Source organism: Micropterus dolomieu, linkage group LG05, assembly GCF_021292245.1.
Source record: "Micropterus dolomieu isolate WLL.071019.BEF.003 ecotype Adirondacks linkage group LG05, ASM2129224v1, whole genome shotgun sequence".
In the NCBI taxonomy this organism is placed as follows: domain Eukaryota; kingdom Metazoa; phylum Chordata; class Actinopteri; order Centrarchiformes; family Centrarchidae; genus Micropterus; species Micropterus dolomieu.
The window spans coordinates 28,200,983-28,220,665 of NC_060154.1; the positions used below are offsets into that span (position 1 = coordinate 28,200,983).

Consider the following 19,683-nt stretch of genomic DNA (forward strand, 5'->3'; position numbering starts at 1 on the left):
ACATGATTTGTGTTAGTGAACATTTGTTACAGTAGGTGGGCTACTGCTGAATAGTGAAAGCCAAGGGCCAATTTTTAAGCAAAACCAGTTCTTTTACTTTTGATAATTTAAGTACATGTTGCTGATGATGGACTTGTAGCCTATGGTTGCACTGGTAGCCTGCTTACTTCTTCAACCATACAGTCTTGCATAAATAAACTTATATTGACAAGGCAAAGAGGAAACCATAAAATATTTAATAAGCATGCTTATTAAATATTTTTCAACAACAACACCATTATCTTTATGCATAAATGATAATGGTGTTGTTTCTGTGAGTACTGTTAGCAGATAATTGCTGCAGTTTTGGCCTTTCCCCTCTCCTCGGGCTCATAAACACCGTGGCTACATCACAGACAAAAGTCTCTCCTTGGGTTTCCTCACAAGTCCACGCCCTTGTGGCTTCCAGCACATGCCTGTACGGTCTGGTCGAGGATCCGGGAAGGTTGGCATTCAGAAAAGGAAAGGGAGCGCGCACATCATGATCTGAGACCTCATCGCATGAAAGCCGAACACTCAGATTCTCAACTCCAGCTCTCATCCAAAAAAAGGTAAATCACCAGCACTGTTATGATGTAGAAATAAAATAGAGCATATTGGTCCGACGTAGAGAGCAAATGTAATCTGCTTTTCTCACCAACTAGTTTACACTGAATACCGTTAGTTTACCTGGTAGGTTAAACACGCGGTAACTATAAATATGAATGCGTTTGCGTACACGAGCCTTAACGCCGCGTTCAAAGTGTGCAACTCTCAGTCGTGGCAGAGTGCAACCCTAAATTTATCCTCAGTCTTTTAACGGGAAACTCGAGCCTCACGCATGACTTCAGCTATTGATGGTGTGTGCAGATCACAGGATGAATCACAGCTCTTCCGACTGTATTTGCACTTTTTCAAGAGCTTCCGTTTCACCATAAAGTCCACAGACGTCTGCCTCATTAATAACACCCAAGGCATTTTTTTTTTCCTGCAATGCGGGTAGTTTTTTTCCATGTCCCTTAACGAGACAGGACTTCTTGTATGCGGGCGGCTGGGTGTGTTCCAAACATGTCTGTTTTTGGATATCTGGGATTCAGACACATTTCCTGTCAGGAAGGGACAAGGATATGGCCTGGTCAGCTTAACTCAATGGTTGACTCATCCACTGGGTTTTTCTTAAGTAGGCTAACTACAGACTTCAGCAACCTACCAGAAAGCTTCTTCCCCCTCACCCTCTGTGCTCTTCAAATCCACCCTATTATAAAAAAAATAAAAACAAAGGGCCATACAACCAACCAAACTAACCAACCAAACAAATTATCTCACTTACTTACCACTTTCCAGCCATGTAAATAGATTCAGTTTTAAGAAATCAGTCCCTTAACCTTAAAGGGGCACTCTAGCAATTTTAAGTATGAGGTTCCGTTGACTTGTCACAAGGAGCACTATTGAATTTTACATAAAGCCTGCATTGCAAACTGAAGGTGTGGGGTTTGAAATCAGTGGGCATTTAGGAGGCAGGGATGATGTAAAAGAAGTATAGAGTTGTATTATGGGAAACACAGGATGCAGTGTCTTTGGGGCCTTACTAAAAGTCAGAATATCTCGACCTCTGCTGCTTCAATTTGGACCGTTCTTTTGCTAATCTGTGTCTGAGTTCCCCATCTTTATGGAGGAGCAACGTTAAATAGCTAGAGCGTTCATTTAATACAAAGAGAGAATTTGTTTGTGGCACTCACAGCACTGAAAAATGACTGTTTTCATAATCAGCAACTCTGGATAATCCCACTAAACAACAGTGGTGGAATAAGTATTCAGATGCTTTGCTGACACTAAATACAAGTTGTAATTCCACAATGTAAAATGATTGGGTACAAGTACAAGTCCTGCATCAGAATGTACTTAAAGTATCAAAAGTAAAAGTACACATTAAGCTGAAAAGCTCCATTCAGTGTTAGAATACAGTTTATAGTATATTCCATATTATGGTGATGCATTAAATACATAAGCAGCAGATTAAAGTTGTAGCTGGTTCAAGTGAAGCTAATTTTTACTACTTTATAAAGTGATGGGTTGTCTCATGTACCAGTCTTTATAAAGCCAGAGGTTCCCAACACTGAGGCTACAGAACAGAACCGAGCCTCAGAATATTTGCTAAAGGGCCACAAGGAATTATATCATTCAGCAAATAAAGCTAAATATTATATAACTTTGTAGGCTATTATAGGCTATTTCTTTGTGGTAATGACCTTGCAGTCTGTGCTGCAATTTTCTGTATCATTTCCTGTCCCGCATCAGTGTGCAAGATAAGAGGCTGTCATTACCAACTTTCAGCATTCAGCAGTACAAGACGTTTGTGTGAGGACACTACCTGAGTGTGGCTGAGAGGTCAAATTGTCAATAGAATAACAGTCTGCAGTGAGCATGAGCTGATTTTATGTTTAATCTTCAAAGTAACTATCTCAAGCCTTGGCCCTTAAACACTACTTGCATGGCTAGATACAACTAGATCTAAGTGAGAAAAATGGTTCTAATGATTTGGTTGAACTGACCCTTTAAAGTCAACCATCAGTAGACAGTTCAGTGTAAATACTCCCTGATTCACTTAATGGCTACTCGCCATCTTCCCTGTTGTTATGACACTGAGATAGAAGAATCAATGAAGACATTTTGTGCTGAAACCTATTCAGTAATACTTTACTGCTAAACTCATTAATAATGAACTAAAGTTTGAGTGTGAATGTATTCAGCTCTTGACAGCAACTGTCTCTTTGGCTCAGTGGAGCTGCAGATGATAAAACAGTTTACATTATGGTCTGGCAACATAGATTATCATTTATACCTGCTCACGCATACAGCATGTGTGTATATTTCATATTTATCGTTTTTTCCAGCCTATTAAATACATTGTTAAATGGTTGTGAAAGACTCGTGCTAAATACTTTTCACACTGAGTAATTTTAATACAAAAATCACCAGTACTTATGCAGAATTTTAATCGACTAGGCCTTTAAATTATGAATGACACCGCAGCCAACCTACTGCGAGACAGATATTGGAAATACGATACTTGCAGCTTTAGTATGCACTGTACAGAAGGTGACCACAGTGTCTGAAGAGAAAGCAACATCAGAGATATGCCACTCTTTTTCATGCTACTGCTGTTGATAGATTTTTAATAGTCTTTTAAGAGATTAATAGCATTAAGACTCTCAAACACAGGCCTGAAATCTGTTTTAATTCAGTTTTGTCAGTCATTATGTTCATTGGGATGTCACTTTACAAATGGACTATGACGTAAATGTCCAAACTCTTGTCTACAAAATGAATCATTTGTTTAGTCTTTTGTGGACACTTACTTTCAAATAATTACATTTGTAATATGTATTTGTATACTCCCCAGAGAGGGAGTCATCAGCTTGAAGAAACATTCTGTACTGACTGTTTCTGTTTTCCACTGAGCTATTGCCGAAGAGGACAAGATGAAAAAGTTCAAGGTTTATAGCCCCTCTGGAGAGGGGAAAGGAGAACTATTTGGGTTTTTGAGGCTGGATTTAACAAGAATATAAAGAGTCTACAGCTATGCTAGCAGCTCTGTGAGCCTTGAAGTTAGGCACAGCAGTGCTTACGTGTAAATGCTAACAGCAAATAACATACTCACAATGACAATGCTAACCTGCTGCATGTATGCACGTTGTTTGCCATTTTCAACTTCTTACTTTAGTGTGTTATCATGCTAACATTTGCTAATTAGCAACAAAAACAAAGCAGAGCCCAGGCTGATGACAACGTCATTAGCTCTGGTATTTGGTCATCATCGTCACCTTTCAAATGACTATCACGAGGCACGGTAGAAATGCCACATTCACTTTACAAAGTAATTTACCAGGAATACCCACTGCCTTGATGGATGATGTCGTGTTGCTTTAAGAATTGTGGCTGTTTCATATTTTTTTTGCCGGGGCCCTCTGCTTTGACACCTCATCGGATTGGCTCCATTCAAATGATTAAGAGGGCTGCTACTGTTGAGACCACTGTTGGTCTGAACCATAGACTGTATATAAAGATGGACACTTCTCCATTTCCTCCCACTGTATAAAAATGGAGCCTTAATATCCCGGAAACAGGTGCTGCCATCTTGTACTGGTGAAGTCATTTGGAGCCAGATTCCGCACAGTAGTGAATGTGTTTTGAACCGCGGTCCCGTCCTTTTATAACATTAAATAACTAATAAACCAAACTGAACACTTGAACATACGTCAGATGTCAGATAAGAACTACCTAAAATGACAGAACCCATCTTTGGTAAACATGTTTTTGACGTGTACTTGATTTTTCTAGTTTGGCCCATCCGTTAACATGGAGGGGGCAGGGTTTATGACCTATACTGCAGCCAGCCACCAGTGATGGGGAAATTTCATGTCGTCCATCTATACATGACTATTGTCAGAACCACCGAGTCAACTGAGTGTATGGGTGATACAACGATCACAACTGTGCAGACTCTGGATATTTTGACTTCATTTTTTTTACAGTGGGAGGAAGTGGAGATGGACCATCCACCTTTATTTATTTATTTATATATATATATATTTAGTGGCTCTGCAAGTCCACAGCAGGGCTTCTAACTAAATGACAATAGAATGCTAACATGCTCATGATAACAGTGCTAAAATGTTACCAAGACGGTATAATGTTTATCATGGTCACCATTAGTTCAGCTTATTAGCATGGTAACTTTAGACAGCACTAAACACCAGTTACAGCTGAGTGAAATGTGATTAGTTTGTGCATGTATACCAAAGCATTTATCTTGAGGGGGGACATGAATGAAGGCATAAAACTGCTGCTGCTGTGGGCTGAAGAATACTTTATATTATATGAATTAATAATATCATTGTTTCACCCCTCTCTGGCCAAACCAAGTTTCCCATTGTATGCACTGAACTGTGGGATAAGTTTTAATTCTTTTGTAACAGGCATCATGATTCCTGTGATGGAATTCCGGCAGTTCACTGAACAGCAGCCAGCGTTCAGAGTCCTGAAGCCATGGTGGGACGTGTTCACCGACTATCTGTCTGTAGTCATGCTCATGATTGGTGTCTTTGGATGCACTCTTCAGGTCAGTAACGATACCTCACCATGATGTCTCTTCTTAAGTGAACAGGCTCTACCTTAAGTGTATTGCATATGGTTTTGTAGTGGCTTGTGCTGCCTGTGTTGTGACTTTTCAACTGTAATCATCTCTTTGATAGTGAAGGAGAAATGTAGCTAATGCAGCATAATGTAACATGAGAACTGCAACATGAGATAAAAGGAGTTAGAGTTGGGGCTATTTTTTCCCCATTAACTCTAGAGTAATTTAATTCACTAGAGCACTCCCATATGCTCTCTAATGCAACATTACTGCTCTGCCTCTTGCAATGGCACCAGCTCAGAACCACTAGTTTCCTGCTTTTATGCCCTGGACTCCATGCACCGAAGGAAGCATTCAGACCATCAGAAGTTTACAAGTGGAAACATTTACCCACCCAACCCCTCTTAGTAAACACGAGATTCCAAACTCCTGTTGCCTGGCGCTTAACTTCTGTGTTTATGTGGAATAGGAAGGATTTTTGGCTCCGGCAATACTCTGTAGTGTAAATCCTGGAAATTATACCAAAACAATTTTAGAAAAACTGTTAACAGGATATTTATCAGGGTAGGAGCAGCTATTGTTTCACACTCTCACTATATCAGTGTTTGGACATGATCTAATAGTTAGCAAATTGGGTAATTAATTATGTAGCCAAGTTTACTTTATAAGTCAAAGCGTTGTCAACACACACTTTTGTGTATTACTTCTTTGCCTCACACCGTAATCTCTGCATTTAGAGTTAGAGGGAGAAATACAAAGCGAAACTGAGTTAGAAAATCTCTGCAGATCAGCTCTTCAGAGACCTAAGAAACCTGACTTTGCATTTTAATCTGTGATAGGCTGAATTGCATTGCCCTAACTATTGTAACCATTTTGCATTCACTCTTATCAAAGTAGTGTGTTTACATGTACAAACTAGGAGTTTAAGAACATGTTACACTATAGTGTGCTGAGCACCTAAACAGGGTGCTCAAAATGTCCTCCTTCAGGCCTGCCACCATTGAATTGAAGTGCCCGTTTCTTGTTATTAGCATTGCAGAGTAAAGCAGCTGTTTGTAATTTGCATTACAAGTAAACACTAAAGGCATAGTCAGTCAAAAAAGAAGAAACAAAGAAGCAGTGGGGGGTGGGTATGAGGGAGGTGAGTAGTTAAAAGAAGGAGGCATCACAGAGAACACATGTGGGTCACACACTGAGTAAAGAAATAATAAAAACTAAAAACAAGAAGTGAAAATAGAGGTAAATATATATACAGTGTCTGTGGTGTATGCAGGTGTGCTCAAGTGAGTACAGGTTTCTACAGCTGAACTGTTGCACGTGGACTGAAGTACAGTCCACGTGCAACAGTTCAGCTGGGGAAGGGGGTCTCTGAGGGTCGCACTTTGTTCCTGCAGTGGTTGGTGTACAGAGACTCAGTGCTGGGGTGGGCCAGTGATTCCATGTGCAGTTTTTATGACTCTTTTGAAGGAGTAATTTTCACCCTGAGTTACCACACCGCACAGTAATTCTGAATACAAAAAAGAAACAAAATAAATGCAAATCTACAAATGTAGACTTGAGATCCACAAATACAAACTAGATTCATAAAAGATGTTCAAAAGTTGTAAACGTTAGGATGATAATTTCAAATGCTTTTCCTTTATTACTAAATAAATTTTCTGTAGGCCTATTCACATATTTTGTGTATTATGCAGATCTGTTTTATATTTGCACAATACTTTTGTGAATTTACAAATCTTTGTATTTGTGGAAAGTGTATAATATATACTGATTACACATTTACACACTAATTGTTGATCTGTTCACACAAATAATAGAGACAAATTAATCTCCACACATTACTTGCTTATGTTACATGTTGTAGTGATGCGGTACTCTGCTTCCTCATTGATTTGGAACAATGCTATTGCCGGTGCAGAAGCATTATGTCTTTGAGTTGTCCATTGTCCATACCATAGACTGTATGTGAAAGTGGACGACATGATAGGTCCACTAAAGTTGAGCCAAAACATTTCCATTGCCCCCTGGTGACTGGTATAGATCATAAACCCCGCCCCCTCCATGTTAGCGGATGGTATATGGGCCAAACTTAAGTATACATAAAATACGATTACAAAGATGGTCTCTGTCATTTTAAGGAATTATTTGATGTTAGAAAAAGGGCCTTGCACATCAAGGTGAGCCCTGCTCACTTATGAGCGGGCCGGTGTATGGGCAGGAGGCTAGCTCCAAATGACGTCACCAGCGCAAGATGGCAGTGCCTGTATGTGGGATATTTTGGCTCAGTTTCTCTGGTTTTACTATTTATAGGTATGTGTTTGAGTATAATTAACATTATTGTTTTATTCTATAAACATTTCTCTATAATCTTTGCACTCCCCAGCGGCCGTTTGCCATTCTTTTTGTAGGTCACTTCTTGTCATTCTACGGTTGTTGAGTGACAGTCGAATGAGTTTGCAGTCATCCCAGTCAGTGGACTGTTTTTTTTCGCCCTCTGCCAGCCTGTAGCTTTGTTGTCCCCAATGTCTGTTTCTTGATCTTGTTCTTACTTTAAAGTTTTAAGGATTGAGGCAATCAGACACTCATTGTATCCCTCTGTCACTAATGCCAGAATTGAACCCTTCTTTTCTTCCCTCAAAACTTTTCTATTCAACTCTTTTGGCATGGTTGGTTGATCTTTTTTTTAATTCAGAAGGTCAAAGGTCAACTTAATCGTGACATGATAAAGTGCTGGAAAACACTCTTTTGACAATTATTCAGCACCATAACTCAGGAACAGTTATTATAGTGTGTGACACTTATGACTCAAAGGTCATTGTGACCTCAAAATAGATTTATAGCCATTATTTAAGAATGATCAGATTCCACACACATGTTGACTGAGACAACACAAGTAAACAATAATTAGTACAGTAGGACCTTCCTACATCTCGTCCATTCTGCCTTATTTTTCCTGCCTAATTCTGAATTTGGTGCATCATGATCATCATGATCCTGTGAGTGAGCGTCACCTACAGCTCATAGAGAGCCTTTGCATCCATCTTTACATGGTAGTCAGGTACATGTAGTTGTTTAGCCAATACATCTGTGATGATCCTTCATTGATCAGTTAAAAAATATTCACTGAAATCATACATATGTATATTTGATATACACAGGACTGTAACCAGAGTTTAGAAATGAGTGAGGTCCAGATTTTTCTTTTAATAGAGCTTATTTATGGTTATTCATACCCAAATTACACCTAAACCCAACCAAAGTTATACTGTGTGAGTGTGTCTGTCATCACAGGACTATACTGTTGGAACGCAGACTAAATAATTGTTATATGACAACAGCAGGTTAGTGCTGAATGCAGAGGGTGCTTTACTTCATATTACAGCCTAATAATTTGACGTCAGCAGCTGTTTGCACTGTTTTGTCACAATTATAGCAGCTTAATTGGTGTGATGCGCAGATCGGCTCTGACAATATCTGAATAATTATGTACGCATAAATCATCCATCAGCCCCCCAACTACTAATTCTTTTCTCAGATTTACCTCACTTTGTAGCTTTGCTGGTGGTTTGTTTGTGTTGTATTGATATGTGATATGTGTTTTCTTTACCAGTTTACTTTAATGATTAGAGAGGCTGCTGCCAGTCATTTGAAAGTTTCCATGCGTGCAGAAATGTCACCGCAAATATTGTGGGACATTTAAGCAGCACAACAAAACCGTAGTTAAAAAATTGACAGAACAGACAGAGGAAATGGAATTCAAACTTTTAGCCTCTGAAATGTTTAGATGCTCTGATGGCGCTCAGAATTGATCAGGAGGACGGCTGTTTTACTCCAGTTTCACTGTATGAACCTGGACTGTGTGTGAGGCCTTTTTAGATGTGTAGAAGAACACAAAACATGAATAAACATTAGATCCTGTCGGCGCGTCTGGAAGTTTCAATATAAAGTGTCTCTCTTATTGGGGAATCTTCAAGCTATTTTACCCACCCGGAAATTCACATAACATATTTTATACAGCGGTGCTCTTAGTTATTGCACACACAACTTTCATACACTTCATCAAGTCTGAACACTGATAGGGAAACAGTTTTTCAACTTAAAATGAGGGTTGCGACGGTGTCAGCTGCACCAGCATGGTACCAAAGCCTTTATTTAAGTTGATCATGTCATTTTTGGAATGGATTTTTTTTAATTCATAGGCTATAGCCTACAAATAATTAAGGAGGTAATCTCATAGCTGGTTACGGCCATAAATATACAGTGCTTTCATTTAGCTAGAAATGCACCTTTTTCATTCAATTCCTTGAGATGGATATAAACTGCAACTTGACTGGTTGGTGAAAGCATACAACCACGGGGTAGTAATTCTAGTTTATATTTATGTTGTGTATGTGCTGGGGCTGGCACATTGAGAGAACAGGCTCTGTAATCAGAACTCAGCAACTTCTTACAGCACAAATGTGTCCAAATTTATTAGTGAAATGCTTCTGGGGGCTTTGTATTAATAAATAGTAAATTGGATTTTGGATGGTATTATTATTATAAACGTGATACATGGGGTGATCTGTCTGGAGACTTGTCATACGTAGAAGTAGAAGCCAATTAGAAACACATTTATGTTGCATTCACATGGCTAAAAATTGGCTTTGCCCAGGAGAAATCTAGCTCGGGAAATCAGGTTTCTCTAAGACAAAAAACAGCCTGGCATTACATACTGTATAATAAAGCAAGGGGCTGCGCTGGTGTGGGCATTGTTGAGTTAATGAAAATACGATCCAGGAGCTCCAGTTTCAGTAACTGTTCCTCAAAAACACTGCACAACTGTTTATAACAGTACGAGGAAGGATTTTACAACTCTGGTAAGTTGTCACAGTGGTCATCACGGTGACGGTTCAGGGTAAACCGTAGCAAGTAACCTACCAGGAATGTCAGTGTGGACATACACTATATGGACAAATGTACTGGGACAACCCTGTCCCAATACTTTTTGGGAGGGGCTGTTTTTTCATGGTGTGGTCTTAATGCTACAGTCTACAATTTTAGACAATAGTTCTTCCAACAGATTGTGTTTGGACTTTTCCTGTTTCAATATGACAATGCCCCTCACGCACAAAGCCAGCTCCAACAAGAAATGTTTTTCCTTAGTTTGGTGTGGAAGACCTTGACTGCCCCCCACAGAGCCCTGACCTCAACCCTATCCAACACCTTTGGGATGAACTAGAACGGATATTGCAAGCCAGGCCCTCTTGTCCGACATCAGTGTCTGACCTCCTAAATGCTCTTCTGGATGAATGGGCAATAATTCCCAAAGACAAACTCCAAAATCTTGTAGAAAACCTTCCCAGAAGAATGGAAGCTGTTATAGCTGCAAACAGGGGAGCAACACCATATTAATGCCTATGGTTTTAGAATGGGAAGTCCCAGATCTTTTGTCCATGTAGTGGGCCTTGCCAGAAAAGGCACAATGCATTCTGGCAAAAGTTGAAAATCAGCTTCCTGGAGAAAGTCAACTGTAACCCTGTTATTTAAGTGCACGTACTGATTGTTGTCTCCAAGTGTCTGAATGTCTCCTTTAAGTAATTTTAGCTAATCTTTCCTTTTTTTTTTTTTTCTTTTTTACATTTCATTTTAGGTAATGCAAGATAAAATCATATGCCTTCCTAAGACAATGTCGAACACAAGTGAAGTGGAAGTGAAGTCACTGTTGCACCTGCAATCCAATATTTCAGCGGTACCAAGAGAAATGACGGGCCGGAAAACCAATCTGGATTTCCAACAGTACACTTTCATCAATCACATGTGTTATGAGAAGGCTCTGCATTGGTATGCCAAGTACTTTCCTTATTTGGTTCTTATACACACTCTAGTTTTCATGGTGTGCAGCAACTTCTGGTTCAAATTCCCTGGCTCGAGCTCAAAAATAGAGCATTTTATCTCCATGCTTAGCAAGTGCTTTGACTCTCCCTGGACCACACGAGCTTTGTCAGAGGTGTCCGGAGAAAATCCTGAAGAAACGGACCATACAAAGAGCAGCACTCCTAGGTCCAACATTGATGTGTCTCCCAGAGAAGGAAGCTTGGAAGAGACACAGTCCCTCCGGTCCATCCCCGAAAAGATTGTCATTGACAAGCCATCAGCAAGTGTTCTTGATAAAAAAGAGGGTGAACAAGCTAAAGCTCTTTTTGAAAAGGTAAAGAAGTTCCGTCTGCATGTTGAGGAAGGAGACATCCTCTACCTTATGTATGTTCGCCAGACAGTGGTTAAAGTGTTTAAATTCGTCCTGATCATTGCCTATAATAGTTCTCTAGTGGACAAAGTGCAGAATAAAGTGTGTTGCAAAGTTCAGGATGTCCAGGACATGACAGGCTATAAAGACTTTCAGTGCAACCACACGATGGCTCATCTGTTTTCCAAGCTTTCTTACTGTTACCTGTGTTTAGTGGCTGTCTATGGATTAACAAACCTGTACACCTCTTACTGGCTGTTTTACCGTTCACTGAAAGAATACTCCTTTGAGTATGTGCGACAGGAAACGGGCATCAGTGACATACCAGACGTCAAGAATGACTTTGCTTTCATGCTGCACATGATTGATCAGTATGACCCATTGTATTCTAAACGATTTGCAGTTTTTCTATCCGAGGTCAGTGAGAACAAACTGAAACAGCTCAACCTCAACCATGAGTGGACCGCGGAGAAACTGCGTCAGAGACTCCAGACTAACGCCAACAACAGACTTGAACTTCAGCTTTTCATGCTGCCTGGGTTACCTGACACTGTCTTTGAGTTGACAGAGCTGCAGTCGCTCAAGCTTGAGATCATCAACAATGTCACCCTCCCTGCCTGCATCTCTCAGCTGGAAGACCTTCAGGAGCTGTCTCTTTACCAATGCTCTTTGAAGTCGCACACAACAGCTACCTCTTTCCTCAAAGAGAACCTGAAAGTGCTTCGTGTGAAGTTCGATGATAACAGGGAACTTCCAAACTGGATGTACGGCCTGCGCAACTTAGAGGAGCTCTATCTCACCGGATCTTTAAGCCCCGATGCCTCCAAAAATATAGGCCTAGAGTCGCTGAGGGAGATGAAGGCTTTGAAAACCCTGTACCTTAAGAGTAATTTCACCAAGATACCCCAGTCTATAGTGGATGTTTCCAGCCATCTGCAGCGGCTGTACATACACAATGATGGCACTAAGCTAGTAATGCTCAACAACCTGAAAAAGATGTCACTTCTGATCGAGCTGGAGCTAGTGCACTGTGATCTGGAACGCATCCCACATGCCATCTTCAGCCTGACGAATCTGCAAGAACTTGACCTGAAAGAAAATAACCTTCGCTCAATAGAGGAGATTATCAGCTTCCAACATCTTCGAAAGCTCACATCGCTCAAACTTTGGCACAATGGCATCATGTACATCCCGGAGCATATCAAGAAGCTTGGCAGCCTAGAGCGCCTTTACTTCAGCCACAACAAGATCGAGATACTGCCTTCACACCTGTTCTTGTGCAACAAGCTGCGTTACCTGGATGTGTCCAACAATGACATCCGATTCATCCCTCCTGAAATTGGAGTCCTTCAGAGTCTACAGTATTTCGCTGTCTCCTGTAACAAAATCGAAAATCTACCGGATGAGCTTTTCTTTTGCAAAAAGCTCAAAACGCTAAAGCTCGGCAAAAACTCGCTGTCCATACTCTCGCCAAAGATTTCCTACTTAGCTCTACTGACACACTTGGAGCTCAAAGGGAACCACTTTGAGCTTCTGCCACAAGAGCTCGGTTGCTGTCGTGCTTTGAAGCGCAGTGGCCTTATAGTGGAAGAGACACTTTTTGAAACTCTGCCTTCAGATGTCAGGGACCAAATGAAGGCGGAGTGAGATGCCTTACTGTAGCCACAGTGCCTGCTGTTTGTTTTGTATAAACTCATTACCATACTCAAGTATTACACTACTGTTAAGGAAATTAAGAGTTATGTTTCCAGTTTCCTTAAGAGAGGGAAGAAAAAATGTATTGTCACATAGTGTGCCTGCAACAGGGTTGCTTGTTCTGTTTTTATTTACTTTTGACATATTATCAGGTCACAAATCCTCCTTAAAGGAATCATTCAGCATTTTGGGAACTACGCCCCTTTGATTTCTTGCCGAGCTTTTAGATGGTAAGATTGATATCAGCCTCATATCTGTGTATGTTTAAACATGAAGCAGCAGCCAGCAGATGCTTAGCTTAGCTTAGCACAAAGACTGGACTGGTCCAAAAGTGGGAAAAAAAAAAACACCCACTAGCACCTCCTGAAGCTAACAAATTACCCATGATAGCTTGTTTGTTTAATCCGTACAAAAAAAAAATATGTAAAAATGAGAAATTGTTTTATGAGGAGTTACATGCTGGACTATTTTGTGCCCTGGTCCAGTTCATGAAGCCTCTAAATTAAAGAATTAATTAAATTAATTAAAGCTTTAGACACTGGGACAGAGCCAGGAAAGCCGCTTCCCCCTGCTTCAAGTTTTTATGCTAAGTTAACTGTCTGTCGGCTGTACCATTTAACATTTTGCATACAGACATGAGAACATTATTGATATTCTCATCTAACTGCAAGGAAGCAAATAAGCCTTTTTTTGAAGAACTTTTCTTGTCACTACTACATAAAGTAATTTCATTACTGATTGTAAATCTAAACTGAGGAGCTTTCTTAGTTTAGGCCTGTAGCCTTACAATTACTGTTTTTATATATTTTATGCTGCCTGTATAAAGTGTGTTATTTTCTTCAAGAGACTGTTAGTTCACATAGACCGCAGCAGGGAAAATGCAAAAAACTAAGGATATAACATACATAAGCACATATTATACCTTGGCAAAACAATTCTGTATTATAGAAAGATTACATTTTAAAGTGCATTAAACTTTTAGGACTGGATAGGTCATACTGGTGGTTTTCTTCAGCTCTTGGAATGTGCACAGTATGCAGCTTATTACAGAATTTTTTTTTTTTTGAAACAGTATTTTTATGTTGTTGACCAATAAAATTGATTTATTTGTAAATGGTATTTTTTTTAGGTTGCAGTTTCTAAAATTAACAAAAAAACTACGATTTGATTAGACCAGTGATGCAGTATGGTGAAAACAATAGTGCTGAATTGACTGAGAGAAATAAGTTTTGAGAAAGAATAAGATTAAATCTATTGTGCAACCTGATATCTGAAAGGTTAAGTCATAACCACACATTGAGTGTTCTCAGTTGTGTTGTGGAATAATATATCTCCTGCTGGCTGATGAGGATTAATAACGCAAAGAAGATTAGTCTATTATGATATGACGTACATGAGGCACCGATGGGAAAAAATACATTTTTAATGTTTTTATTCACCAAATACATGCGTACAAGGAAGAAAAGTAAAATGAGGGAACTTAAATTTATGTGATGTAATAAAAACAATGCTAACTACAAAGAAACGGATTAATATGCAAATAACTGAATTTTGAAGGAAAGTTGGGTTTTAAATGTATTAATTTTTAATGGATTTTTAATCCACATTGATAAACACCACTGTAAATGTACAAGTGTTAGCCAAATGGCTGATTTTAACTGTTTTCCCATAGTCAGAATATAGATGGTGCAAAGATACCAAGAACAAAAAATGTGGTTAGAAGAATCTATGACAAAATAAATGACAAATCTATTGAGGAACACAGCTCATTTGAACATTTAAAATGTGTTTTTTCCAAAAAAATTTACATTGTACAAAGAATGCTTTGAGATCCACATGACATGGTGATATGGCCTAACTTTAAATTGCATCCTTTGCGCTTTTACGACGGTCCCTAACTTCAGTGGGTCATCTCGGGCTGCCAATGGTTTTCAAAGCACTATGCTGTTACCCTCCATCAGCTCCTGATGTGAAAGAAACCTGACCAACATTAGGCGATAGGCTATTTATCCTGCACACTACAGCAGAACTGTTGCCAATTAATGGTCATGGTGAAACATATAGAGGATCAACCTCGGCGAGTGTGTGAATAACATCAAACCGAGCGCACTTCCAGCAGCTAGTGCTGCCGTGCCGGTGCCGGCTGTGTCTCCAGTCGCAGGCCAGACAAGAGGCAGAGGACCGGCCATCCGAAGCGGAGTGGGTGTAGTTAGCTAAGCAGCTTACAGCCCGGTCAGCAGGCCCACAGTTGAACTGATGCGAAGAATGGACGGCGTCGTCACCGCAGGGAAACATGGCATATAAAAGGAGGCGTTGTTCGGTACTGCTGGCATCGACATAACCGGATCAGACCTCCTGAAGGTGCGTATATAGTGCGTTTGGGTGCGGGTCCTCATCTAGGTTATTATAGGTCTTTAAATGTAACCGCTATGCTCGGCACCAATAGGCCTACTGTTAGCAGGCTTTACATGAGCGGGGTTGGGAAGACTATTCAAATGAACAGTGAATTTACATGAACGTATTATGAATCTGAGCGAGTCATGATTTCCTTCCACGGAACCCAGATTTGAGTGCTGCGTTTAAAGGCATAACGGACATCAGGTCCACATCTTGTTTTGCGTCCATGGATGCGTCTTGCCGCTGTAGCCGGTCTCAGCCTGCTCTGCAGGCTCATTGAAAATTAGTGACCTTGGTGCTTTCAAAACACACAATAGAATTTAGTCGCAGTGGTGGCACAGATCATTTTTTCTTATTAATACATTTTAATAATAACCTACACGGAAAACACTTTGATATGTAGACCGAGTTTTACAGAAGGGTTATTTTGGGGGGGAACAACATTTTTTTTTTATTTTGTTTTTTTGAATTCCAGGAAATGGAAATCAAACCGTTTGTGGTTAATATATTTTAAGCATGGCATTTATCTATTTTTGCAAAGGAACAAACAGTATTTACAGTCAACATGTCAAGGCTTCACATAGCCAGCATGACTGTGGGTATTTGTGTGGTGGTAGTGAGTTCTGGCAGGGCACATGATTGTAAACTCTGTGGAAGGAGGCTCATTTGGAGTAAGGTTGTTAGTTTCGATGCACAGAAAAGCATACTGAAAGAAAAACATTGGAAAGGGTTTGCTATGGGTTATTCAGACTAAAATTGCAGAATTTGCATTGCAGATGGTATGCATTGTCTCTGCAGACAACATGTGTGCTGTGTCCCAGTTCAAGGGCAGTGCCCTCTCTAAATCCACAATCTGACATGGCTGTCTCTGAGCCTCCTTCAAGTGTGCCTGGGAAATGCACCCTGGCCTAAAATTGGAAGACACAACCAGTTTATTCTTCCAGTCTTCAGTAGCCTATCCCAAAATCTGGTAAAGCCAGGAAATACAATTCCGGCCAGGTGTGATATACGAGTGAACAGAGAAATAGAAACACCTTGACAATTTAATACAATGAATACAATAAATGCTACCTTACTAAAAATGTTCAGTATTTGTTGAGACTACTACTTCAGTTGTTCTCTTGATGTACATTTTTAGGTTGTACTTTGTGTTGTACTTTAAAATTATTCTTTTCAGGTCTGTTTCTCAAATGTGTCTATGTTGTTTAAATTTAATTTGTACTCAAATTTTAGAGTTTAAAGTGATCCAGTGCAACAACACAATATACAGCAAACTACACCTCTCAGGGTCACTTAAAACATTTGAGTGTCTAAAAAGCATTCTTGTAATAAATCGCACAATTTGCATTGGATTACAGTGCACTGTGCATTTCTCTTTCTGATTTCTGTTCACTCAGTGTATACCACATGGACTGGACCAATGAACAAGCCACTGCAGGATGCAAACAGGATTATGACCAGACATGAACTATGTTGTGTTAGAAGCCTATGTTCTCTATCACCATATAGCATGCAAAAAATAATTTACAAATACAGTATTGTGACAGAAAATGTGAGATTATATGGATACATTTATCATTAAAATTGTACATTTTGCAGTCCATCATATATAGAAGAAATGTTGTGATATTTATCACTTTGTCACCCATCAAAAGGCAAATTCCTGGTGGAAAATATGGACATTTTAGATTTTAAGTTTGCGAGGAATGCCAGAACACCATACTTCGGGTATGGTTGTAACACTTTTTTCTTCAGCAACTATAACTCACTGAATTCTGTATCTAGAGTTCTCAAACTTTAATACAAACTACCCACATTTGTACACTACAAATGGCACCAATTCAATCCTCTACAAGAATATCACAGACCTCGTGAGTTGATGAATGCAATGTGTTCCCAACCTACCCCACTACCGGGGTAGGTTGTAACAAGACAAAAGAAGCAAAAATAGATGCCACACTATATGATATGCTTCAAAAACAGGTATAGTGAAATAAAAGAACAATGTTTCTCTCTCACCGTAACAGACTATGTCTGATGACTAGCGCACATGTATGTGTACGTAAATTTGTCTATAGAATAAACTTACTTAAAAGTAAATGTAAATGCTCCGTACTTGTATAGCGCCTTTCTAGTCTTTTCGACCACTCAAAGCGCTTTTACACTACATCTGCATTCACCAGTCACACACATTCATACACTGAGCCTAAGTGCTCAAATGAAACTAACATTCACACTCATTCATACACTGGCGGAATAGCCGCCAGGGGCAATTCGGGGTTCAGTATCTTGCCCAAGGACACTTCGACACCAGGGATCGAACCGCCGACCTTCCGATTAACAGCCAACCCGCTCTACCTCCTGAGCCACAGCCGCCCATATAAGTACACAAATACAAAGTATACAAATACAACTAAAATGTACCTAATGAAAGGTAATGAAAATCTCTGTGCATCCTTAGGTCTAACAAAAAAGAATTGTATGTATATGTGTGTTAATGTATGTATATTCTTAATCAGAGTCACAGTCAGTGCTTAAAGTCGGTCGGTACTCACTGGTACGCAGGGGTAAAATATTAAAATCAAGAAAGTCCCTAGTTTTATGTATGGAGGATGGTTGTAACACTTTTTAAAGAATTGTTACAACCCACCCCACCCCTGTCAGCCATTGTTTAGCTAGCTGTAGCTTAGTTGTTTGAAGTTAGAAAAGAAAAGATGCTTCACATGTTGCCTATGAAACTAATATAAGTCAAACAGTTGTATCTGCAATAGTATATATACTAAAACAAAATATAGTCTTGATCAAAAAATTTACTTTCTCACCTCAAAATCAGTTTTTTCTCTACCCAGAGGAAAAATCTTTTGCTCAGAATAGTCTTTTCTTTAACTTTTGAGAAAAAACTAAGATCTCAATAGTATATCTTTTTGAGATCACTCCAATCTGAATTGTTGCTACATAAGTAAAGTACTTGTAAAGTAAAATAACCCCTAAGTGGGGTCACTAAGACAAAACTGAATTTTAAAAAAAAATATTTTCTGATCCACATTCTGGAGACTGAAATGGCACTTATTTAAGATACTGTAGAGATCTCATCTTTTGATCAGAGTAAGACAGAGATGAGTTTGTCTCTCCTGAGGCCAATATGAGAAAACTGAGATATATTTGAGAAGAATCATGAGATCCTTGGCGTCATAGCTGAGTTTTCTTTGACGTCTTTCTCTGATCTCATGGTCCAATGTTCAGGAGACTTAATTTAGACTTATTTAAGATCAGTTAGAGATCTCTTGTTTTGATCAGAGTCAGACATAGATTAGATTTTATATGGTTGAGGTCCTGAGATGAATTTGAGAAGTGGGAGAAAAGGCCTTTGGTCTCACCTTGGTATTAAAAGCAGCTCATTTGTCTAGGAGAAAACAAGGAAACAACTATGAGATCTCATGTTGGATTTTGATTTCCTATGGGTATACAGGTGCTGGTCATATAATTAGAATATCATCAAAAAGTTGATTTATTTCAGTAATTCCATTCAGAAAGTGAAACTTATATAATGTATACATTCATTCCACACAGACTGATTTATTTCAAGTGTTCATTCCTTTTAATTTTGATTATTATAACTGACAACTAATGAAAACCCCAAAATCAGTATCTGAGAAAATTAGAATATTGTGAAAAGGTTCAATATTGAAGACACCTGGTGCCACACTCTAATCAGCTAATTAACTCAAAACACCTGCAAAGGCCTTTAAGTGGTCTCTCAGTCTAGTTCTGTAGGCTACACAATCATGGGGAAGACTGCTGACTTGACAGCTGTCCAAAAGACGACCATTGACACATTGCACAAGGAGGGCAAGACACAAAAGGTCATTGCTAAAGAGGCTGGCTGTTCACAGAGCTCTGTGTCCAAGCACGTTAATAGAGAGGCGAAGGGAAGGAAAAGATGTGGTAGAAAAAAGTGTACAAGCAATAGGGATAACCGCACCCTGGAGAGGATTGTGAAACAAAAGCCATTCAAAAATGTGGGGGAGATTCACAAAGAGTGGACTGCAGCTGGAGTCAGTGCTTCAAGAACCACCACGCACAGACGTATGCAAGACATGGGTTTCAGCTGCCGCATTCCTTGTGTCAAGCCACTCTTGAACAAGACACAGCGTCAGAAGCGTCTCGCCTGGGCTAAAGACAAAAAGGACTGGACTGCTGCTGAGTGGTC

At 39.6% G+C, this 19,683-nt stretch overlaps 2 protein-coding genes across 2 annotated transcripts in view; both read left to right on the forward strand.

Annotated features, from left to right (window-relative positions):
- The first annotated feature begins 429 nt into the window (after positions 1-429).
- lrrc8c (leucine rich repeat containing 8 VRAC subunit C) lies at positions 430-14,190 on the forward strand. The gene is made up of 3 exons (XM_046048571.1): positions 430-590; positions 4,998-5,140; positions 10,788-14,190. The coding sequence occupies exons 2-3, from the start codon at positions 5,003-5,005 to the stop codon at positions 13,026-13,028; spliced, it is 2,379 nt and encodes a 792-aa protein (XP_045904527.1). The 5' UTR covers positions 430-590; positions 4,998-5,002; the 3' UTR covers positions 13,029-14,190.
- Positions 14,191-14,857: 667 nt separating this feature from the next.
- Positions 14,858-19,683, forward strand: part of lrrc8db (leucine rich repeat containing 8 VRAC subunit Db) — a 13,115-nt gene continuing 8,289 nt past the window's right edge. Inside the window, exon 1 of the mRNA XM_046048570.1 lies at positions 14,858-15,437. The gene's annotated coding sequence lies outside the window, so the exon portion shown is untranslated. The remainder of the gene's footprint in view (positions 15,438-19,683) is intronic.